This window comes from Epargyreus clarus, unplaced genomic scaffold (genome assembly GCF_041222505.1).
Source record: "Epargyreus clarus isolate Ecla_fem2 unplaced genomic scaffold, WU_Ecla_fem_2.2 ptg000009l, whole genome shotgun sequence".
Classification (NCBI taxonomy): domain Eukaryota; kingdom Metazoa; phylum Arthropoda; class Insecta; order Lepidoptera; family Hesperiidae; genus Epargyreus; species Epargyreus clarus.
The window spans coordinates 3571239-3588898 of record NW_027332217.1 but is presented as its reverse complement, the minus strand read 5'-3'; the positions used below and the strand labels follow the sequence as shown (position 1 = coordinate 3588898).

The window sequence follows — 17660 nt, the reverse complement described above, 5'->3', positions numbered from 1 at the left end:
AATATATTAATTCCTACTTTTAAATAATTCGTTCCAATGGTGAAATAATGCTAGAAAATCTCATTTCATTTGGTATTTCCTGCGCGTTTATGTTTTGAAACAGGACAGAGCAAGGTAGATTATTCCCTGCCACCGCTTCAATAGAAATTCAAGGTTGTTTCAAGATGAATGTGAACTTGTATTTATCTCTCTCTCACGAACGCAACGCAGATAGCGTTGTTTCATATCCTGAAGTTGGTGCAAAAACTTCATGGTAAACGCGTTATACCGCGAAACGTTGCGCACGATGTTTTTTTCTGTCTTCCTCCTTCATTTGGTCGCCGGTGTTTGTGCAGTGAACGTTGTTGTACGTAGTGTGTAGCACGTGCAGTGTATATTTAAATTCTAATTTCAAGTTCTCTCTAACCTCATAACAATGGCAGACGCAGCAGTCGAAAAGAAGTAAGTTTTAAAAGTTATTAAGTCATTATTTACAAGTTTGAATTCTTTTACTTTTGGCGGCTTTGTAAACGTGATCAAAATGGCTACCTTTTATTATGTTTTTGTAGTTTTTGTCAGTTTTCTGTAGTATAACAGTGTCGGTTACTCGTCTGTGAATAAATAAGGCATACTTTGTTAGTATTCATATGGTTATCAATAAATTGGTCATACTCTATTTCTTACTAGACGCCGCTAGATTACACGCGGGAAATTCCCGCCATAGATAACTCGTAAGTAGGTAGTTAAGCACTCAGTGAAGGGCTAGTGCGTCGTGTTTTAATTGTGGGTAACTTTATATAGATGCTGTCCCTGTGGTTTAATCGAATCGTAATGTGGTCGTGTGAACGAGGAAATTGAAAGCACGCCGGCGGGCGCGGGCAGTGGTTCGGAATCAAGATGGCGCTGCGTGCGCGGTGCGCGGCGTGCCGGCGCGGTAGCGTCACCGGCGCGCGCTCGTTTCAAATTCGCCGCGACGAAGTTTTGCAACTCTGCATCGGCTTCAACGTTCGGCGGTTACGTTATCACGAGGGCGCGTGTTGTCATTAGTTATTTTTAACGCTTTCGAGTTTGCGTCTCGAGGCAATCTACTGGAGCGAGTAACGTATTCATTCAGAGGTGCTTACATAGGTGTACGTTCGTTTTCCGCGCAACTTTCCCACATGCAGCCTTGCGCAACGGCAGCAGTTTGTTTTTGTTCCGCCACACTTCCTTTTCTATAGTCTCGTTTGTTTGCCGATGTACCCACCTGTAGTTATCGTTGACGCCAAGTAAACGCAAAATGCCGAGCGCGCACAATGTATGTGTGTCTTAACGACTACAATATAAGGTTTAATTTAGAAAATACGAATAACATTTGCATGTATTGATATTCTCGACTATACGTTTACTGCACTCAACTACATTAGTAGCGCGATATAACTAGAAGAGGATAAACAGTTGAAACTTGAGATTCAATGTTATACTTATCACGGCAGTTACCTACATAACAAGGATTTTCGTTGCAACCGCGTAAAAGGTTACGAGCATAAATTAAAGTTAAATACAAATTAAGTAGGTATGTGTAAACTGTGTGAAGTGGCGAGTAGAAACAAAGACCTACTTAACATGTAATAATGGTGATTATGAAACTATATGAGAATGTAATTTTGATTACAGAGACGCCGCCGCACCCGAGGAGGTCACTTCGACTGAAGTGAAGGAGTCGCCAGTGAAGAAATCACCGGCCAAGAAGGTGGCAGAGCCTGCCGAGACCAATGGCAAGGAAGAAAATGGCAGCGGGGATGCTCCAGAAGAGGAAGAAACTCCAGCTGAGAATGGAGATAATGATGATGAAAGCAATGACGCTAGTGAAAACGGCGATGCCACAGGTTGGTAGTATAATAATTTGTACATTGATAGTGTTTTATTCCCTTGAAATTAATATTTGTTTACTAGTCATCAACAACCAATTACTGTCCCACAGCTGGACACTGATCTCCTCTCATAATGAGATGTCCACCGCGCTGGCCAAGTGCGCATTGGTAGGCTTCACATACCTATGAGATTCTTAGGTATGCAGGATTTTTATTGGTAAAACATAATATTTTTTTGTTTTCCAAATTACAGAAAAGACTGCTGTGAAGAGGAAATCTATAGCAGCTGATAATGGTGATGCGGAAGAGAAGTCCACACCAGAGAAGAAGGCGAAAGTAGCGGAGGAAGCGCCCGCGGGGGCAGAGGAGCCCGCCGCCTAAACCCCGCGTCACCAGCTTGGTTTACTGCAATGCATCTACGTTCATTAGGGCTCAACTCCCCACGACATATCCCATTTTTATATACACTTTTCAATACTGCCAAAACCATAGTTTTTATATGACAATATTGTAATTTTGTACTACGAGTTGGGCCCTATTGCGACCGCTAACTTTAGGTTTATAATACATTGTGTATTTAACTTACCTGAGAAGTACCTGTAAAGTGTAAATTTAATGAAACTGTTGTCACATCCGAGATGTGCATCGCAGTGAACTGAACGTTATTCATCATTTGATTTGGTGTTGTATGCTGTTTTTTGCGTATCGGTGTCTATTTCAGCAGACTTGTAGATGGGTTACTGAATTGATGATAAACACGCATCGGTATCGGAAAAATCCGCCAGTAGAGTACTGCCAAAGTAATTCACCCAGTGTGAAATCGATTCACAATCCGTTCTGTGAACGACGCGATTTTTATAAACAGCTTCCGAATACAAGGATTTTAGATAAACTAAGATTAATTAAATTGTTTAGATAATTAATTCAGTTATAAATTTAAGTTAGCAGTAAATGTCGCACATTTATATATTTCATAGGCATTATTACTTAACCATTTAAACATTCCTTTGACTTGGTTACGGTGCACTGTGAACCTTGTGTCGGCCGGAGCACGGCGGTAGTCCATTCGCCGCTCGGTTGGAGAGCGGTTCACATTGTAACACTAATTTTAAGATTGAAATTTAAAGTTCAAAGTTGACAAATAAGGTGATAGTTCATATTGACATACTAATTCTGCGTGTGCTATTTTGTAATTCTATGGGACTTCTATATTTTTTCTTATATCCTTTTTTTTTCTAATTTATTTTGCTTCTCATTTATGTGATAGATACAAACCTCGAATGTAAGGTAACCTTTATGGATACGAATCTTCATTTTATTCCGGTATGTAACACATTGTGTGTTCTAAGTGTGGAATATTAAGATTTTGATTAACTTTTTCAAACTACTTGACCATTGAATTGTTCAAACTTTGATTCGGAAAGTACATTTAGTATTAGAGTTTAGTAGTATGTACAATTTTAACACTACTTCTAAACTTTGGAGTCTAGTGTTTGTAAAACGTTTCTGGCAATAAAATAGTCCAAACAATATACCGTCTTTGTCTTTACTTCACATATACTCACAACGTCACAAGGCTTCATACAAATAATTTCAAAAATGATGGGTAAATATGTTCAACAAATTACACTTCTGTCTTTGATGTTTGACCGATATAAATGGTTCCAGAATATACATGATTACGATCGTTATCTATCGTGTTGTGTATGTACATAAAGTGGTCATAATACATCAATTACTAGGGTGAATCAAGGCCGGGCATCACCTTGGAGACTAGACAGTACACAACACGTGGCGATACTATCGCCACACTATCTAAAAGCGTTGGACGAAGCGGGTCGACGTACAACAAACGTTACTTCGCGGACTGATATTGTTCGCGATATGAAGTTCTTGCTCTTCAGTCAGGTTCTGTTGTCGCTAACGAGCTTATCAGTATCACAAACGACACAAAATATCAACGTTTGTAAGTATGAATTAAAGTAGTTTAAAACTGATTCTTCGTTATTTTGTCTTACCATATGTTTCTTCTAGTATTGATAAATGAGGAGAATAATGCCTTAGCGGAGAAGTCTTTTGAAGTAGCGAAGGAATATGTCAGACGAAATCCTACCTTGGGTCTCGCAGTAGATCCTATAATCGTGGTTGGAAATCGGACAGATGCAAAAGCATTTTTAGAAAATGGTAAGCTTTTAATAATTCAAGTAAATATTTCTAAAGTTACACACAGCAATAAATTCACATACAGCAATAAATTCGTAAAATTATTCGAAATTTATCTATTTGCGTCATGTGGGATGTTTAAATATTGTATGGTGTTGAAAACATTTCAGTAATTACAATACATTAAACAGTGTTGTATGTTAATTTCAGTTTGCAGAAAATACAATGATATGATATCGGCCAAGAAAACCCCACACGTTGTTCTCGATTTTACTATGACCGGGGTCGGGTCCGAAACCATAAAGTCATTTACAGCAGCATTGGCATTGCCAACTATTTCTGGATCGTTCGGCCAAGCGGGCGACTTGCGACAGTGGCGCTCTCTCAACGTCAACCAAACTAAGTTTCTCCTGCAAGTCATGCCTCCAGCAGACGTCCTCCCTGAGGCTATCCGAGCCATTGTCACCAAACAGGACATTACCAATGCTGCAATTATCTTCGACGAATTATTCGGTCGGTAATGATTAATGTAAATATTACTTAGCGAGCACATGTAAATTGTTAAATGCCTACTACATTTGATGACTCATTTACAGTCATGGATCACAAGTATAAATCGCTGTTACAAAATATTCCTACGCGACACGTAATAACGCCCGTAAAGAGCTACAGTAAGGATGAAATCAAGACGCAATTAAGGAGTCTACGGGAGCTAGACATTGTTAACTTTTTCGTTGTGGGAAGTTTACGAACCATAAAAAATGTTTTGGATGCCGCTGACGAAAATCAGTATTTTGGAAGAAAAACAGCGTGGTTCGCTCTATCTTTGGATAAAGGAGATATCGGTTGCGGTTGCAAGGACGCTACAGTTGTTTACATGAAACCTACGCCCGATGCTAAGAGCAGAGATCGTTTAGGAAAAATTAAAACAACGTACAGTATGAACGGGGAGCCAGAAATCACATCTGCCTTTTATTTCGATTTGTCTCTGAAAACATTTTTAGCCGTAAAGTAATAACCTCTTATTTGTAGTCCACGACACTTTATTTCTGTTCTAGTGCACCACGTGGTAATTTGGATCATCTAATTATAACCTGGTATATTCCATGAGTGTTGCGTTTTATGAATTTCCAGATCACTGCTGGATTCTGGCAAGTGGCCAATCGACATGAAATATATCACTTGTGACGAGTATGACGGTAAGAATACCCCAAACAGGACCTTGGACCTTAAAACTGCGTTTCAAGAGGTGAGCTGTCGTTTGATTCGTAAACTACAACACGTCATTACTCACTCGACAGGTACCATTAGGATAGCTTTAACACTTGCCAAAAACTAGTGGAATGTATTATATATTCTGGTACAATTCCATTAGTTCATTGAGATGTTCTGTCTTCGATAGTAACTATGATTCAAGTCAATCTACATGCCATCTTAAGTATGTCAATTATGATGTAATTAATTCAATATTCATTACATTTTAATTTTATAAATTTTGAATTTATATAATAAAAATAGCCTGGAAAAAATCGCGTGTGAGCCTACCCATAGCTGCGTTGATTGTTTTTTTTTTATTATGTACCTAGCTATATTTCGAGAATCAAACAATAAGAGTAGGTGTATCTAGCTAACTACCTCACTCATCTGTGGTTTATTATAATTATTATTAGTCTCTATCACGCAATGTATGCGTATCTAAGTAAAACAAAAATCGCAGGTAAAAGAGACTCCGACATACGCTCCCTTCTACATACCTGAAGACGATCCTATGAATGGGAGAAGTTACATGGAATTCAGCACTGATTTGGCAGCAGTGACTGTCAAAGATGGTGCTTCTATCGGCAGTCGCTCCTTGGGATCTTGGAAGGCTGGTCTGGCCAATCCGTTATCGCTAACCGACCCAGATAACATGAGCGATTATTCAGCGCAAATAGTGTACAGAGTCGTTACAGTCGAGGTGGGTAAATGAACCCTGCTTTTGTTAAAACTGTTGTTAACTTGATAAAATTTCGTCTGTACAGTATTGACACTTGAATAAATATTCGCATCTATTAGCTCTTTGTATGCGATGACTTGTAATTACTGAGGTGTCTGGATATTTTTATTACATTCTTGGCTTACTAAAATATTCCCGTTAAACCTTTCGTAGCAAGAACCATTCATTATACGAGATGACGAAGCGCCCAAAGGTTTCAAAGGGTATTGCATCGATCTTATAGAAGAAATACGGCAAATCGTTAAATTTGATTACGAAATAACGATGTCTCCTGACGGGAATTTCGGAAGTATGGACGAAAATGGAAATTGGAACGGTATTGTGAAGGAACTCATTGAAAAGAGGGCAGATATAGGGCTGACTTCGTTATCGGTGATGGCTGAGAGGGAAAACGTTGTTGACTTTACAGTTCCGTATTACGATTTGGTCGGGATCACGATACTGATGAAACTGCCAAGGACTCCGACATCATTGTTTAAATTCTTAACGGTTTTGGAGAATGACGTATGGTTGTCCATATTGGCAGCATATTTCTTCACAAGGTTAGTTTCTTTGTATCTTATCTTAATCCTTTCATGTATGGGTTTAATTAAAAATGAATTGGTAATTAAACTAATGAACGTCCAACGCACATACAATTGTTCAATAAAATTTAATACCAGAATAATTGTAGGTACCTATTAAGGATACCTACAATTATTCTGTATATGTTATTCCGCCTATATGGCGGAAAAACTAAATTTATCAGTACTTTCGACAAGGCTATTTATATCGCTTGGTAAACGTAAATTATTACTGATTCGGATTCTGCTTAAGGAACGCAGAAATACGAATGTTCCGAGGAGTTCCATCTTAGTTCTGAGTAAAAATAACATTTGGTTTCAGCTTTAGCTAGTAATGGTACTTCTTAATGTTAGCTACCGTAACTGTCTATGTCGCTATAATAAAAATTCAGGTAAATAATAATGTTGCTATCTTTAATTGTGGATAGTCGATGAAGCAATGAAACATGAGTAAGTTATTTCTTCACACATAGGTCATTCAAGTTCTTATAAGCGTATGACAAACCTGTTTACCAAGAGGCCGAATATGTCAGCTTATGTCCATCATAATATTGGTAGCGTGTCGTGGCGTGTGTAAGCTTTATTTATAAAAAGTATTTTTTGTACTGCTTTTGCCTCCTGATTGTGTCCGCTTTTATAATTTACATTCATAAGATAGTTATGTTTGAAATTTTTGAGCCAACTTACTCTATGATGCTCCTTTTTGAAGCCAAACTTGTTGGTGTTGGTATGTGTTGATATGTGAACTATATGTTGGTCACGGATTGTTGTGAAGTAGTTTTATCAATAAGATAGTTTACAACATCTTATCAAGATTAGTTTAGATATAGAGTGATGAAAATGTAACAAACAGACAAATTATCTTTACCATCGGTTATATTGGAGTGTCCTCCGCCACACTGCACAACGGATTGGTTGTGAAATTAAGATTAATAAAAATGAGGTGAGCGTTGTTAAACAAATGAATACCAATCAAGTTAGCTATTATGTTTGTACGTTATTATTATTAAGCGTTTGAAGTTTCTTATATAATCTCTAAATTTTTAAAATCTGAGGAAACATTTTTCCAGTCAGAAACATACTATGTAGGTTCAATGCATATAAGTCGTATAGATAATCTTTACCTGAAATTAAAGGAAAAATGCAGCTAGGCAATTACAAAAGTAACCTTAACATCGTTATCTTAACAAGAAGGTAAACATCGATGAATGATCAAAGATGGATACAATAAAAGACAAAACATTGGGATGCTTTAGCTATATTTATAGCGACATTGGAATACTTTTATATAAAAGAAATACTGAATTCTGTTGGTATTCCGTGAGCGAAGATTTACATGGGTGAAAATTAGGTCGATGGCAGATAGCACGATTTTAGACTCTAATTTATGTGACGCGGATGGAATTGAAGCAGTTTTAGCCTTTGATAATAATACAGTCGTTCTAATTTTATGATTAGACCTCGCAAGATTAAAAATAAATATTAGAGAAAAATGACATAACTTAAATTTTATTATGCTCCGGTGTGGACCGATGTGAAATATTATACTTATTGGTAATAATATTTTTTTCATTATTTTCGAAATTCGAAATACGCTTTTGTATTTGAACATCTGGATTTTGGCTATTGTAGAGAACCAAGTATCATATCAGTCACTCATATGATTCATTATGTAAATACACATAAGAATAGAAGTTATGGACGAGTCATCTCTAGTGTACCTACAGAATAAAATAAATATAGTTCAAAAAACTAAAAAACATGCTTTTATGATAAAATCAACTAAAAAGTAGAAAAGTATTCTATCATACGTGCAGGGTAAGATAAGGATGTATGTTGATCTCTTTCTACTGAAAAACGGAGTTACTCACTGACAAACATACAAGTGAAGCTAATATAAAGAGTGTAAAACACTTATTTTATCGGGTTAAGGTACACAGATGCCTTATAAACATTAATAACTCATCAAGGTAAATGTGATAGGTTATTAAAGTTATTCTTTATGACAAGGAAAATACCTTCCATAATATGTGGTGACATTTCAAGTCTTGTTGATTAAAATTTGCCTAAAAATAATTATGACTAGACCATTGATATAAGATTATTGGACTAGACATAAAGGTTTAATCTAAAATGGCGGCTTCAGTACCTACATGTTTCTCACTCACACATTAGATATACGTAGATACAGACGATTGATAGGTAAATAGAAATGTAACTTTGGATTACAATCTTTTTACAACTAAGAATATATTATTTTTTCAAAGACGATTTAAAAAACCTAATTGTGCGAATGTTTCCATTTATTTTGTTTATGGGACATTTTAATTCCCTCATTTTCTAAAATTCTTTAAGCCGTCGAGCCCAGATAGTATATAATTCTAGTTTAAATTTTGTGCATGCATTTTGTTAATAATAATACATCGCTTTATTGAATCTGCGTCCCCTTCACATCTGCACCCCTGGTCGCCTCTGTTACGCCCCTAGCTACGATGCAGACGGACTAAAAGCTCAATATTATGCATGATTCTGTACGTTTTCATCATTAATCCGTTATTGGTCACGCAGCTGGACACGGTTCTCTTCTCAGGGGTCTAGGCCATCGTCCATCTAACTGGACAAGAGTGAATTGGTACACTTTACTCGAATTTGAGAGCTTTTGTTTTTTTTTGTTATTTTTGAATTCTAAAGGTAAGTTGATTTCTTGCGAAGATTTTCTTCGACAATTCGTCAGTTTTGGAGGTACTTTGCTGGACAAATTTTGGCTCCTACATAGACCTAAGTGATTTACGGCAACTGGGAGCAATCGATTCCATACTTACAACGATGTATGTAATTTAAGTAATCAATTTTAGCCTAAACCAACTCATTGCACTTAGTGTTGAAATAAATTTTAATCCCTTTTTAAAATTCGAAAAAGCTTTGATCTCATATCTATTGGACTCTATTTGGATACTTCGTCCATGTTCTTGACATTTCACACGATTCGATCAATACTACGATGCCCACTGAGTAATTTTTGTGTTATCTGATTTTGGAACGAGGTCAAATAACTAGCCATGTCATGGGGTCGTTCAGTAAGTCGTTCCGTAGATATTTTAGAATGTTTCACTAGTCAAATATACAACACACAACAGGAATAAAATCAAGGTTCTGTTTTGAAATGGAAGACATGGATTGTATTGCATTGATTGACGGATTGTTGTTGTTCTTTTATTAAATCTCAATAAACTTTCTTTACTTTCATGAAAATTACAATTTTATACGTATATATTACTGAGTAATATAACGTGGCAAGCAAAGTAGAAGCGGGTAGCGTTCGAAGGGCCGAAGGAGCGGTCCGCCACAGGTGGCACGGTTTGGGGGCGGCAAACTCTATGTTTTTTAAGTATAATGTACATTTTATGTAAGATTTTTGTAAACTTAATTTTCATTTTAGAATTCCCTGTGTTATGTGAGCTATACACAAACAAGATAACTAAGCACCTAACTAGCACCTAACGCTACAGCACAAATTAAAATTTATCATTTTAATTGCATTCAACCAAACGTTTCAGTCTCCTAATGTGGGTTTTCGACAAATGGAGTCCCTACAGCTACCAAAACAATCGGGAGAAGTACAAGGATGACGAGGAGAAACGGGAGTTCACGTTGAAGGAGTGTCTTTGGTTCTGCATGACGTCACTCACTCCTCAGGGCGGGGGAGAGGCGCCGAAGAACCTCTCTGGCAGGCTCCTGGCTGCGACCTGGTGGCTATTTGGGTGAGAATTGTCATCAGATCAGTTGCATGACACGATATCACTAAACAATCTGCCACACGCCGAATATTATCAACATTTGTGTGAGATAAGTAACCAACAAATGCATTCCATTTGATGTTTAGTTGTAAGTGTGAATTTTATGTAACGGTTCTGTAGAAGCAGACCTCGATACTCGTTTATATCGTAACTGATTGAACAAATGACGTAATGTTAGCAAGTTATGAGTTGCAATTCCTTACAAGGGTACGTTAAACCATCAATCACAGGACAAGGTTAAATCTTCGGAAACGTTATGGGTGGTCAGTAAAAATTCGATATGGGTTGAACATTTACCCATATCGAACATATTTACTCCATGAATCTAATTTCCGTTATTTTTGGATTTGTATCCTTGAGTTGTAATGGTCAAATACAAGAGAAGCAATTATAGAGACACACAAACAACAAATTTCTAATCAACACATTTCTAATCTAAATCTGAATCAATTTTCAGTTTCATCATCATAGCATCGTACACGGCGAATCTTGCAGCTTTCCTGACAGTATCCCGCCTGGATACGCCAATAGAATCTCTGGACGACTTGTCCAAACAATACAAAATACAATACGCACCGTTAAACGGATCCTCCGCAATGACATACTTCGAACGTATGGCGCATATCGAAGTCAAGTTTTATGAGTAAGTTTAAATTATTAATAACAATGGATGGACTAGTAAAATAGCATGTAACTCACCTGAGATGAAGTGGTCACTGTCGTTTATGAAAGTCTGATTATGTTTTCCAACGCAAAAATCTGCGCAAAGGCAGTTGTCCAATTTCGTACCAACATTTCAGGCTACCCTCAAAATCTCTTAAGTACTTTTTGCGGTTGTCCGTTTCATTACTTTATTATGTGGCAGCTGTTCATATATTTCTTATGTTTTAAAATTGTACAATTATGTTATAGTAATTAAAATAATATAATTAGTTATAGTTCTTGTTTTTCATCATGAAACATTTTTTTTAACAAGACAATTTTGTATCGATGCTCTTAATTTATTTATTTTTAATTTATCAAAAAATAAACAAATCACCGCATTCTTTATTTCCACAGATAAAAGAAAAACATGCATTCTCAAGTAATCCGTTATGTGTGTTATCAGTCATGAACCCCTTATCATTGATAACGCCTTGGTATTGTTTCGTCTTATTTTTGGAAATCCTTCCACTTTTCGTTATTATTCAAAATTATTATGCAAATATTGTCTTGTAAAAGAAATATTTGTTAGTATAGGTGTGTAATAATTTTCAATCCGTTCCGTGCGGCACTTTTTGGGGTGGCAAAATATTCGAAATTGCACTTTTAACAGAGACTTTAAAGGTACTTTAAAGTCGTTCACGTATCTAATGATGGGGGCGGCAAATATATATTGCAAGCAACCTGGGTGGCAAACTTATCTTACGATTCATGCAAGGATTGCACCTCGGGCGGCAAATTGACATTGCCGTCCGAAGCGACTAAAACCCACGCTACGTCAGAGGGGCTAACGTTATACCAACCAATTCCAGAATATGGAAGGAAATGAGCCTGAACGATAGTCTAAGCGACGTGGAACGCGCCAAGCTGGCTGTATGGGACTATCCCGTGAGTGACAAGTACAGTAAGATGTGGCAGGCGATGAAGGAGGCAGGACTGCCAAACTCCATCGAGGAGGCCATTCAGCGGGTCCGGGACTCTAAGACATCGAGCGAAGGGTTCGCGTGGCTGGGTGATGCTACGGATGTGAGGTATGTAAAGAAGTAGAAAAATTAAATCACAATGTTGATATTTTTTCTGTTTGTGTCGTAATTTGAGGGGTGTGATAATGCAGAGACATTTGCAACATTAGTTGCAAATGTCTCTGCATTGCTACCCTTATGGATATTAATCCATAAGGGTAGCAATGCAAACAGTTGTGTTGCAATCACAGGGTAGACAACAGGCCTCGAATCCCTTCTGCGGTTGATTACAGAGGGGTGGTAGTTTAGTACTTCGCCAAAGGGAAGAGATCCGTGATTTGTCGCTATTTCAATATCATACAAACACAGTAACTTATGGGCCTTTGTGACAATTAAAAAAGTATTGGAATTCTAAATTGATTTTAACTAAAGACTTTCATCTAAGCTATCTAATCTAAGTATCATTGGCTTGTATACATCAACATAATGTCTATTTTACATTTTTTCCATGTTAAGATACCATGTACTGACCAGCTGCGATCTACAAATGGTTGGAGACGAGTTTTCGAGGAAGCCATATGCAATCGCTGTCCAGCAGGGATCGCCCTTGAAGGACCAGTTTAATAATGCGTAAGTATTTAAGGTGGAAAGGTGCTGAAGCCAATGATTCAAACGACCAGGTATCACTTCCACACCCATTTCCAATGAAAAGAAATTCTGTATTTCTATGGCAGGTTGTGAATGCCAGCTGACTTACTGAGAGTAGACTTACTTAGTACTCAGTAGCGGAAAAGTATCTGTAATCGACTATAGGCAAATTCTGTTCTTTACGGATTTGGTCACAGCTAGGTGGACGCCAATATAAACTCCAACTTTTGGACTTAGTTATTTTTAAACGTTAGTTAAAACATTTACGTAATCTGGGATCAAACCCGGATAATTTTGCATGTTAATTCAGTGAAGTAGGTATACTGCGTCACGCGTAATAAAGCCTTAATAAAGCCCTGTCTTAATAAAGCCCTTTGGTAAGCGCCTGGCAATTTGCCAATCTCACTATTACGCCATTATCATTCCTTTACGTCATTTCCCTGCCCCGAAAACACCTAAGTCATTCCTTGAATCACAGTTGGGGTACCCATTAACTCGTCATCGAGTGTGATAGCGCCATCTAGCTACTTTTAAGAAATATTAACAGTTCAGAGATCCGACAATAGATGGCGTATGAACGTGCAAATAGCGTGTTGAATAAGTACTTGTATGTACGTCCATATCTAATTATACCAACAATAAACGTAAACATAACACGGTGTTGTACGTAACATACGAGTATGCATCGTAAATGAACTAAACATAGATTCATAAAGTAGAATATTTCACATGAATATGTCTCAGCTAACTAAGATTTTGAAAGGTTGCTTTTGATTAGTTCTATTTGACTCATGTCATATTGGAGATTGGATGTATGACTCCTATATTAATTAGAGTCTAATTGTTATATGTTAGACAGAATCGTCACTTTTACGTATATTTTATCAATAGAATAGTTAGAAAATATCACAGGGCTTAACACAAACAAAAGTTCGTGCACAGAAATGCTTGAAAATCATAATATTTTATCACTTTAAGTCACGGTTTAAACAGATTGCGTTAGAATTGTACCAACCGTAAAATATGTAGGTTTACGTCGAACAATGGCTTGTTATACATGACTTGTTTCAATAAATATCAAAAATCCATAGAATGTTTGTTTCTCGCTTATACATTATAGAACATGAGCGAGAGGTGGATGGAACCACTGGTATTTTAGATTACACTCTTTATTAAAATAATGTTTTATGCATATATACGTATGTCGCCGAAAGGTGGCGGTGACCGCGTTGACATTGTCCGTCAATGCCCAGAATAAATGGTTTTATTCCACTGATCTTCAAACAAATAGTCGTTTGTTAAAATAATAGTAGCTAATATCTACACTATTATACAATTTTAACGGGGCTGTGTTTGTACATTGAAGATATTTTTTAAAAAGTCGTCTAAAGTACACTAGTAAGACAAGAACCCGAATAAAATATAATAATATGTTTAGACAATTATTTCTCTCATATAACTCGTTTCTACGTTATATGGAAAGAAGGATATAAATATATACAATTTAGGATTCGCTAGTATTGTAAAAGTACAGACTGACAATTTGTTAATTTTGTTCATTACGATTCTTAATTTTTTACTCATATTTTACAACCATACATGTGGAATGCATTATGATTCATATTGTACTGAAATATATACCTAATACTTTTTACAGATTGAAATATATAAAAGTATTTTACACTAACAGACAAATATTGTAAAAAGTTATTTATTTAAGAGTAAATTATCTAAAATATTGTAAATATTTTAAGATATGTTTAATGTAAAGGATATTTGCGGGATATATGTAATTCCTTTATCAAAAAAATCAAGAAGCCGCATTTATTCAGAAAACTATTATATTGTTGCTGCTTATTATAAGCAATGTTTGCTAACCAAATAAACGGAAATCGCACATAGAGTTCGACGCACTAAGAAGGTCAAATTGCTCATATTCGTAAATATCGCATTATACTAAGCAGTTATAACAGCTGTGATACTTAGTCTTATCACCAGAATAAATGTAATGTTACCTTAAATGGTGCAATATATAATTTGGATGATAAAATGATTCGATTTTAAGGTTTAGTATTAGGCATAGTATTAGACAAGGAAGGAAGGTGGTAGAACCCTTTGTGGTTCGACTCCGGCGGCACCACCGCCACACCTATTTCTGCCTAATAACAGCAGTGTTAAGCGCCGCTGTTCGTTTTCAAGGGTGTGGTAAGGGAGACATATTTTTCCGAGGCGTACCAGCTTAGTCCTCAGGGGTAGCGGCGCATTTGTGGACAACCTCACGTAGAAATATCTAATCCCATCTGAGGTTGATTACAGATGTCCATGGGCGGCAGTAGCCACTTACCATCAGGTGGACTGCACGCTCGTCTGCTACACCTATATTATAAAAAATAAGACGGGCTACCTGTCTGTAAGTAGGTAGTCACCGTCGTTTGTGGACATTTGCAACACCATACCTAATAGCCAATAGCCAATGCGTCGCTGGCCTTGAAGGAGAGATCATTTTGTGCCTTCTTTGAAGAGTACCACTTCATAGCGCTCTGAGAATATGTCAGGAGGATCTATTGTTGTAATGAATATTTTTCTTGTTAGCTAATCTTTCGTCTCTGGTCTACTATCTACCATCTGTACTTCTCGTCCCGTTTTTTCTCTCCACGGCTCTTCTCTCCACTTTTATACTCCCGTATTTGTAGCAATTTCTAGCCCCTATTATCCGCTCTTAGAACTACATGTTTCGTTAGTCCCATTAATATTCACTAAGTCAAATCATTTCTTATACCGTTACTATAAAAACACTTATTCTGTTTCCTATACAGCATCCTCCAACTCCTGAACAAGAGAAAACTTGAGAAGTTGAAAGAGAATTGGTGGAACAACAACCCAAAAGCAATGAAGTGTGAGAAGCAAGACGACCAATCTGACGGCATCTCCATACAAAATATTGGTGGAGTCTTCATTGTGATTTTCATGGGCATCGGCCTGGCCTGCATCACGCTGGGTGTGGAGTACTGGTGGTATAAGTGGCGGAGACGACCTATCATCGGGGATGTCACTCAGGTATTAACCTCGGCGTACTAGAGTATTTAGCCCATCTGATGTTGTGTTTTGAGTTTATAGGGCCATTCCAGATTCGATTGTAGATATAGATGAGGGACTATTGTCAAGTACTATCAACTGATGTAAGGGAGAGATACTGGTATGAGGTGTTTCAACTGGTAAGGTAAATAAACCTAATAATGCGATCTAACGTAGGTCAATGGTAGAAATTTGTGACCGACCTCAGATAGAACTTAAAATCTATTTGGATGTATTATGTGTTCTTTCCATGGGTGGCAGTGACAAATGGTCACTCATGGAAATTGTAAAACCGAAAGATTTTGTAAAAATGAAGAATGCTGTAATTCATTACAATTTTTTTCAGGTGGAGCCTGCAAAGTTAGTACGAAATAACGTCGAGGGCACAGCCAATGCAAATAACAAGCAAAATGACAAGTTCTCATTTCGATCCAGGACTTTTGGACTCTCCAGCTTCCGGAGGAAGCCTTGATTCCCACTGACTTGAAAATTTATCATTGACCTAACAACAATTGGATGTTTATATAATTACGAAAAAAATGTCTAAACAAATCATTTTCGTAAATATCAACATATGAAATCCCTTAAGTTTCTAATATCCATTAATTTGAGTCCTATTTTTATAAACTGTCGAAGTGATAGCTAAGTGATAAGAATTTTAGCCTCTAATATTAGTGGTCCGGGGTTCAAATCCCAGGCCACTCTCTTAGGCCTGAAGCTCCCAGGCCTCGTTCAATCTAGTCCAGGTTCTGATTTTCGAAGTTATGTATTACAAATTTATTATCACTTGTTTTAATGATTATATAAAACACCGTGGACACGTACTTACATGCTTTAGAATTTATCAAAGATGCGTGAAGTCTTAATTAACACTTGGCCAGTACGATGGACTATGGCCTAAACTTCCTCACATCTTGATAGAAGATTTGTGCCCAGCAGTACGAAAATAATTTAAACCGTGATTATTATATAGTAAATACGTCCAAATATAATACATGTAGAATAATGTATAAAAATAGAAACATAGTAATGTATGACTATTTTCACTTTGAAATGTATATTTTGCATTATCAATCTCACGAAAAAGCATTATAAATATTTGTTCCATTTTTCGGGCACATTACAACTATAAGTCCTATTGTAGTACTTTTTCAATTCTATAGCATTTTTACCTGTGACATTTTTGAGAACTAAGTTTTTTGTTGATAGGTCAATGTCATTCGTCTATGATGATTTAAGCGTTAAGAAATTCTCATTGTATGAAATGTATGATCTCACTACAATTAAGTTGTATTGAAGTGTAATTTTGAATGACTTATTTAATTTTGATGAATTTTCACGTGTGTATTATGAACACTACATACATGTGTGTAGTTTGAGTGCAAGTGTGTTATAATACTATAAACAATTTTGCACCTGAAGTATTGTTTCATTTCTTTATATCCTCAAATTTGCCGATTATTTTGTCTAGGAGTATGCGTGCCTCTGACAAAAAACAAAGACAGATGAACTGCCCTTATATGTGTATCTTAAATTCATAATATTAAAATATTTAGGACATGTATATAGATTAACTTGTTTCATTGTTTTTTTATTGCAACCATCTTACTATATTAAGGTAATGGTAAGTGGCAATTGCCCATGGACATCTTTAATCAATCTCAGATAAGATTAGATTCCTATCTTTGTTCGGACACATATGCGTTGCTATCTCTAAAATAATAAATAAATTATACATTTTCAAAATTATACACTTTTAAAGACGTATGAATTATACATTTTCTATTTTTTTATTCAAGGGAAAATGAAAGTCCGTTTACAAATTTTAGAAAATACTTTATTATCTACAATACATAACTCAAAAATATTTGTCGTGAAGTAACACATATGTCTAAGTTAGTTATTTAACAATCTAATGAATG

At 36.4% G+C, this 17660-nt stretch overlaps 2 protein-coding genes across 3 annotated transcripts; both read left to right on the top strand.

Annotated features, from left to right (window-relative positions):
• The first annotated feature begins 281 nt into the window (after positions 1 to 281).
• On the top strand, positions 282 to 3362 carry LOC140744780 (uncharacterized). The gene is made up of 3 exons (XM_073076439.1): positions 282 to 441; positions 1636 to 1847; positions 2086 to 3362. Exons 1-3 carry the CDS (start codon positions 416 to 418, stop codon positions 2211 to 2213), a joined length of 366 nt encoding a protein of 121 aa, XP_072932540.1. The 5' UTR covers positions 282 to 415; the 3' UTR covers positions 2214 to 3362.
• A 93-nt stretch (positions 3363 to 3455) lies between these two features.
• Positions 3456 to 17159, top strand: Ir25a (ionotropic receptor 25a). Of its 2 annotated transcripts, XM_073076438.1 has the most exons (13): positions 3456 to 3798; positions 3867 to 4016; positions 4206 to 4508; positions 4592 to 5006; positions 5130 to 5244; positions 5713 to 5952; positions 6145 to 6533; positions 10112 to 10315; positions 10809 to 10994; positions 11866 to 12084; positions 12532 to 12645; positions 15480 to 15720; positions 16085 to 17159. In XM_073076438.1, the coding sequence occupies exons 1-13, from the start codon at positions 3717 to 3719 to the stop codon at positions 16208 to 16210; spliced, it is 2784 nt and encodes a 927-aa protein (XP_072932539.1). In that variant the 5' UTR covers positions 3456 to 3716; the 3' UTR covers positions 16211 to 17159. The 2 variants fall into 2 exon arrangements, with proteins under 2 accessions (XP_072932539.1, XP_072932537.1); XM_073076436.1 differs by lacking the exon at positions 3456 to 3798 and having other exon boundaries at positions 3873 to 4016.
• The last annotated feature ends 501 nt before the right edge of the window (positions 17160 to 17660 follow it).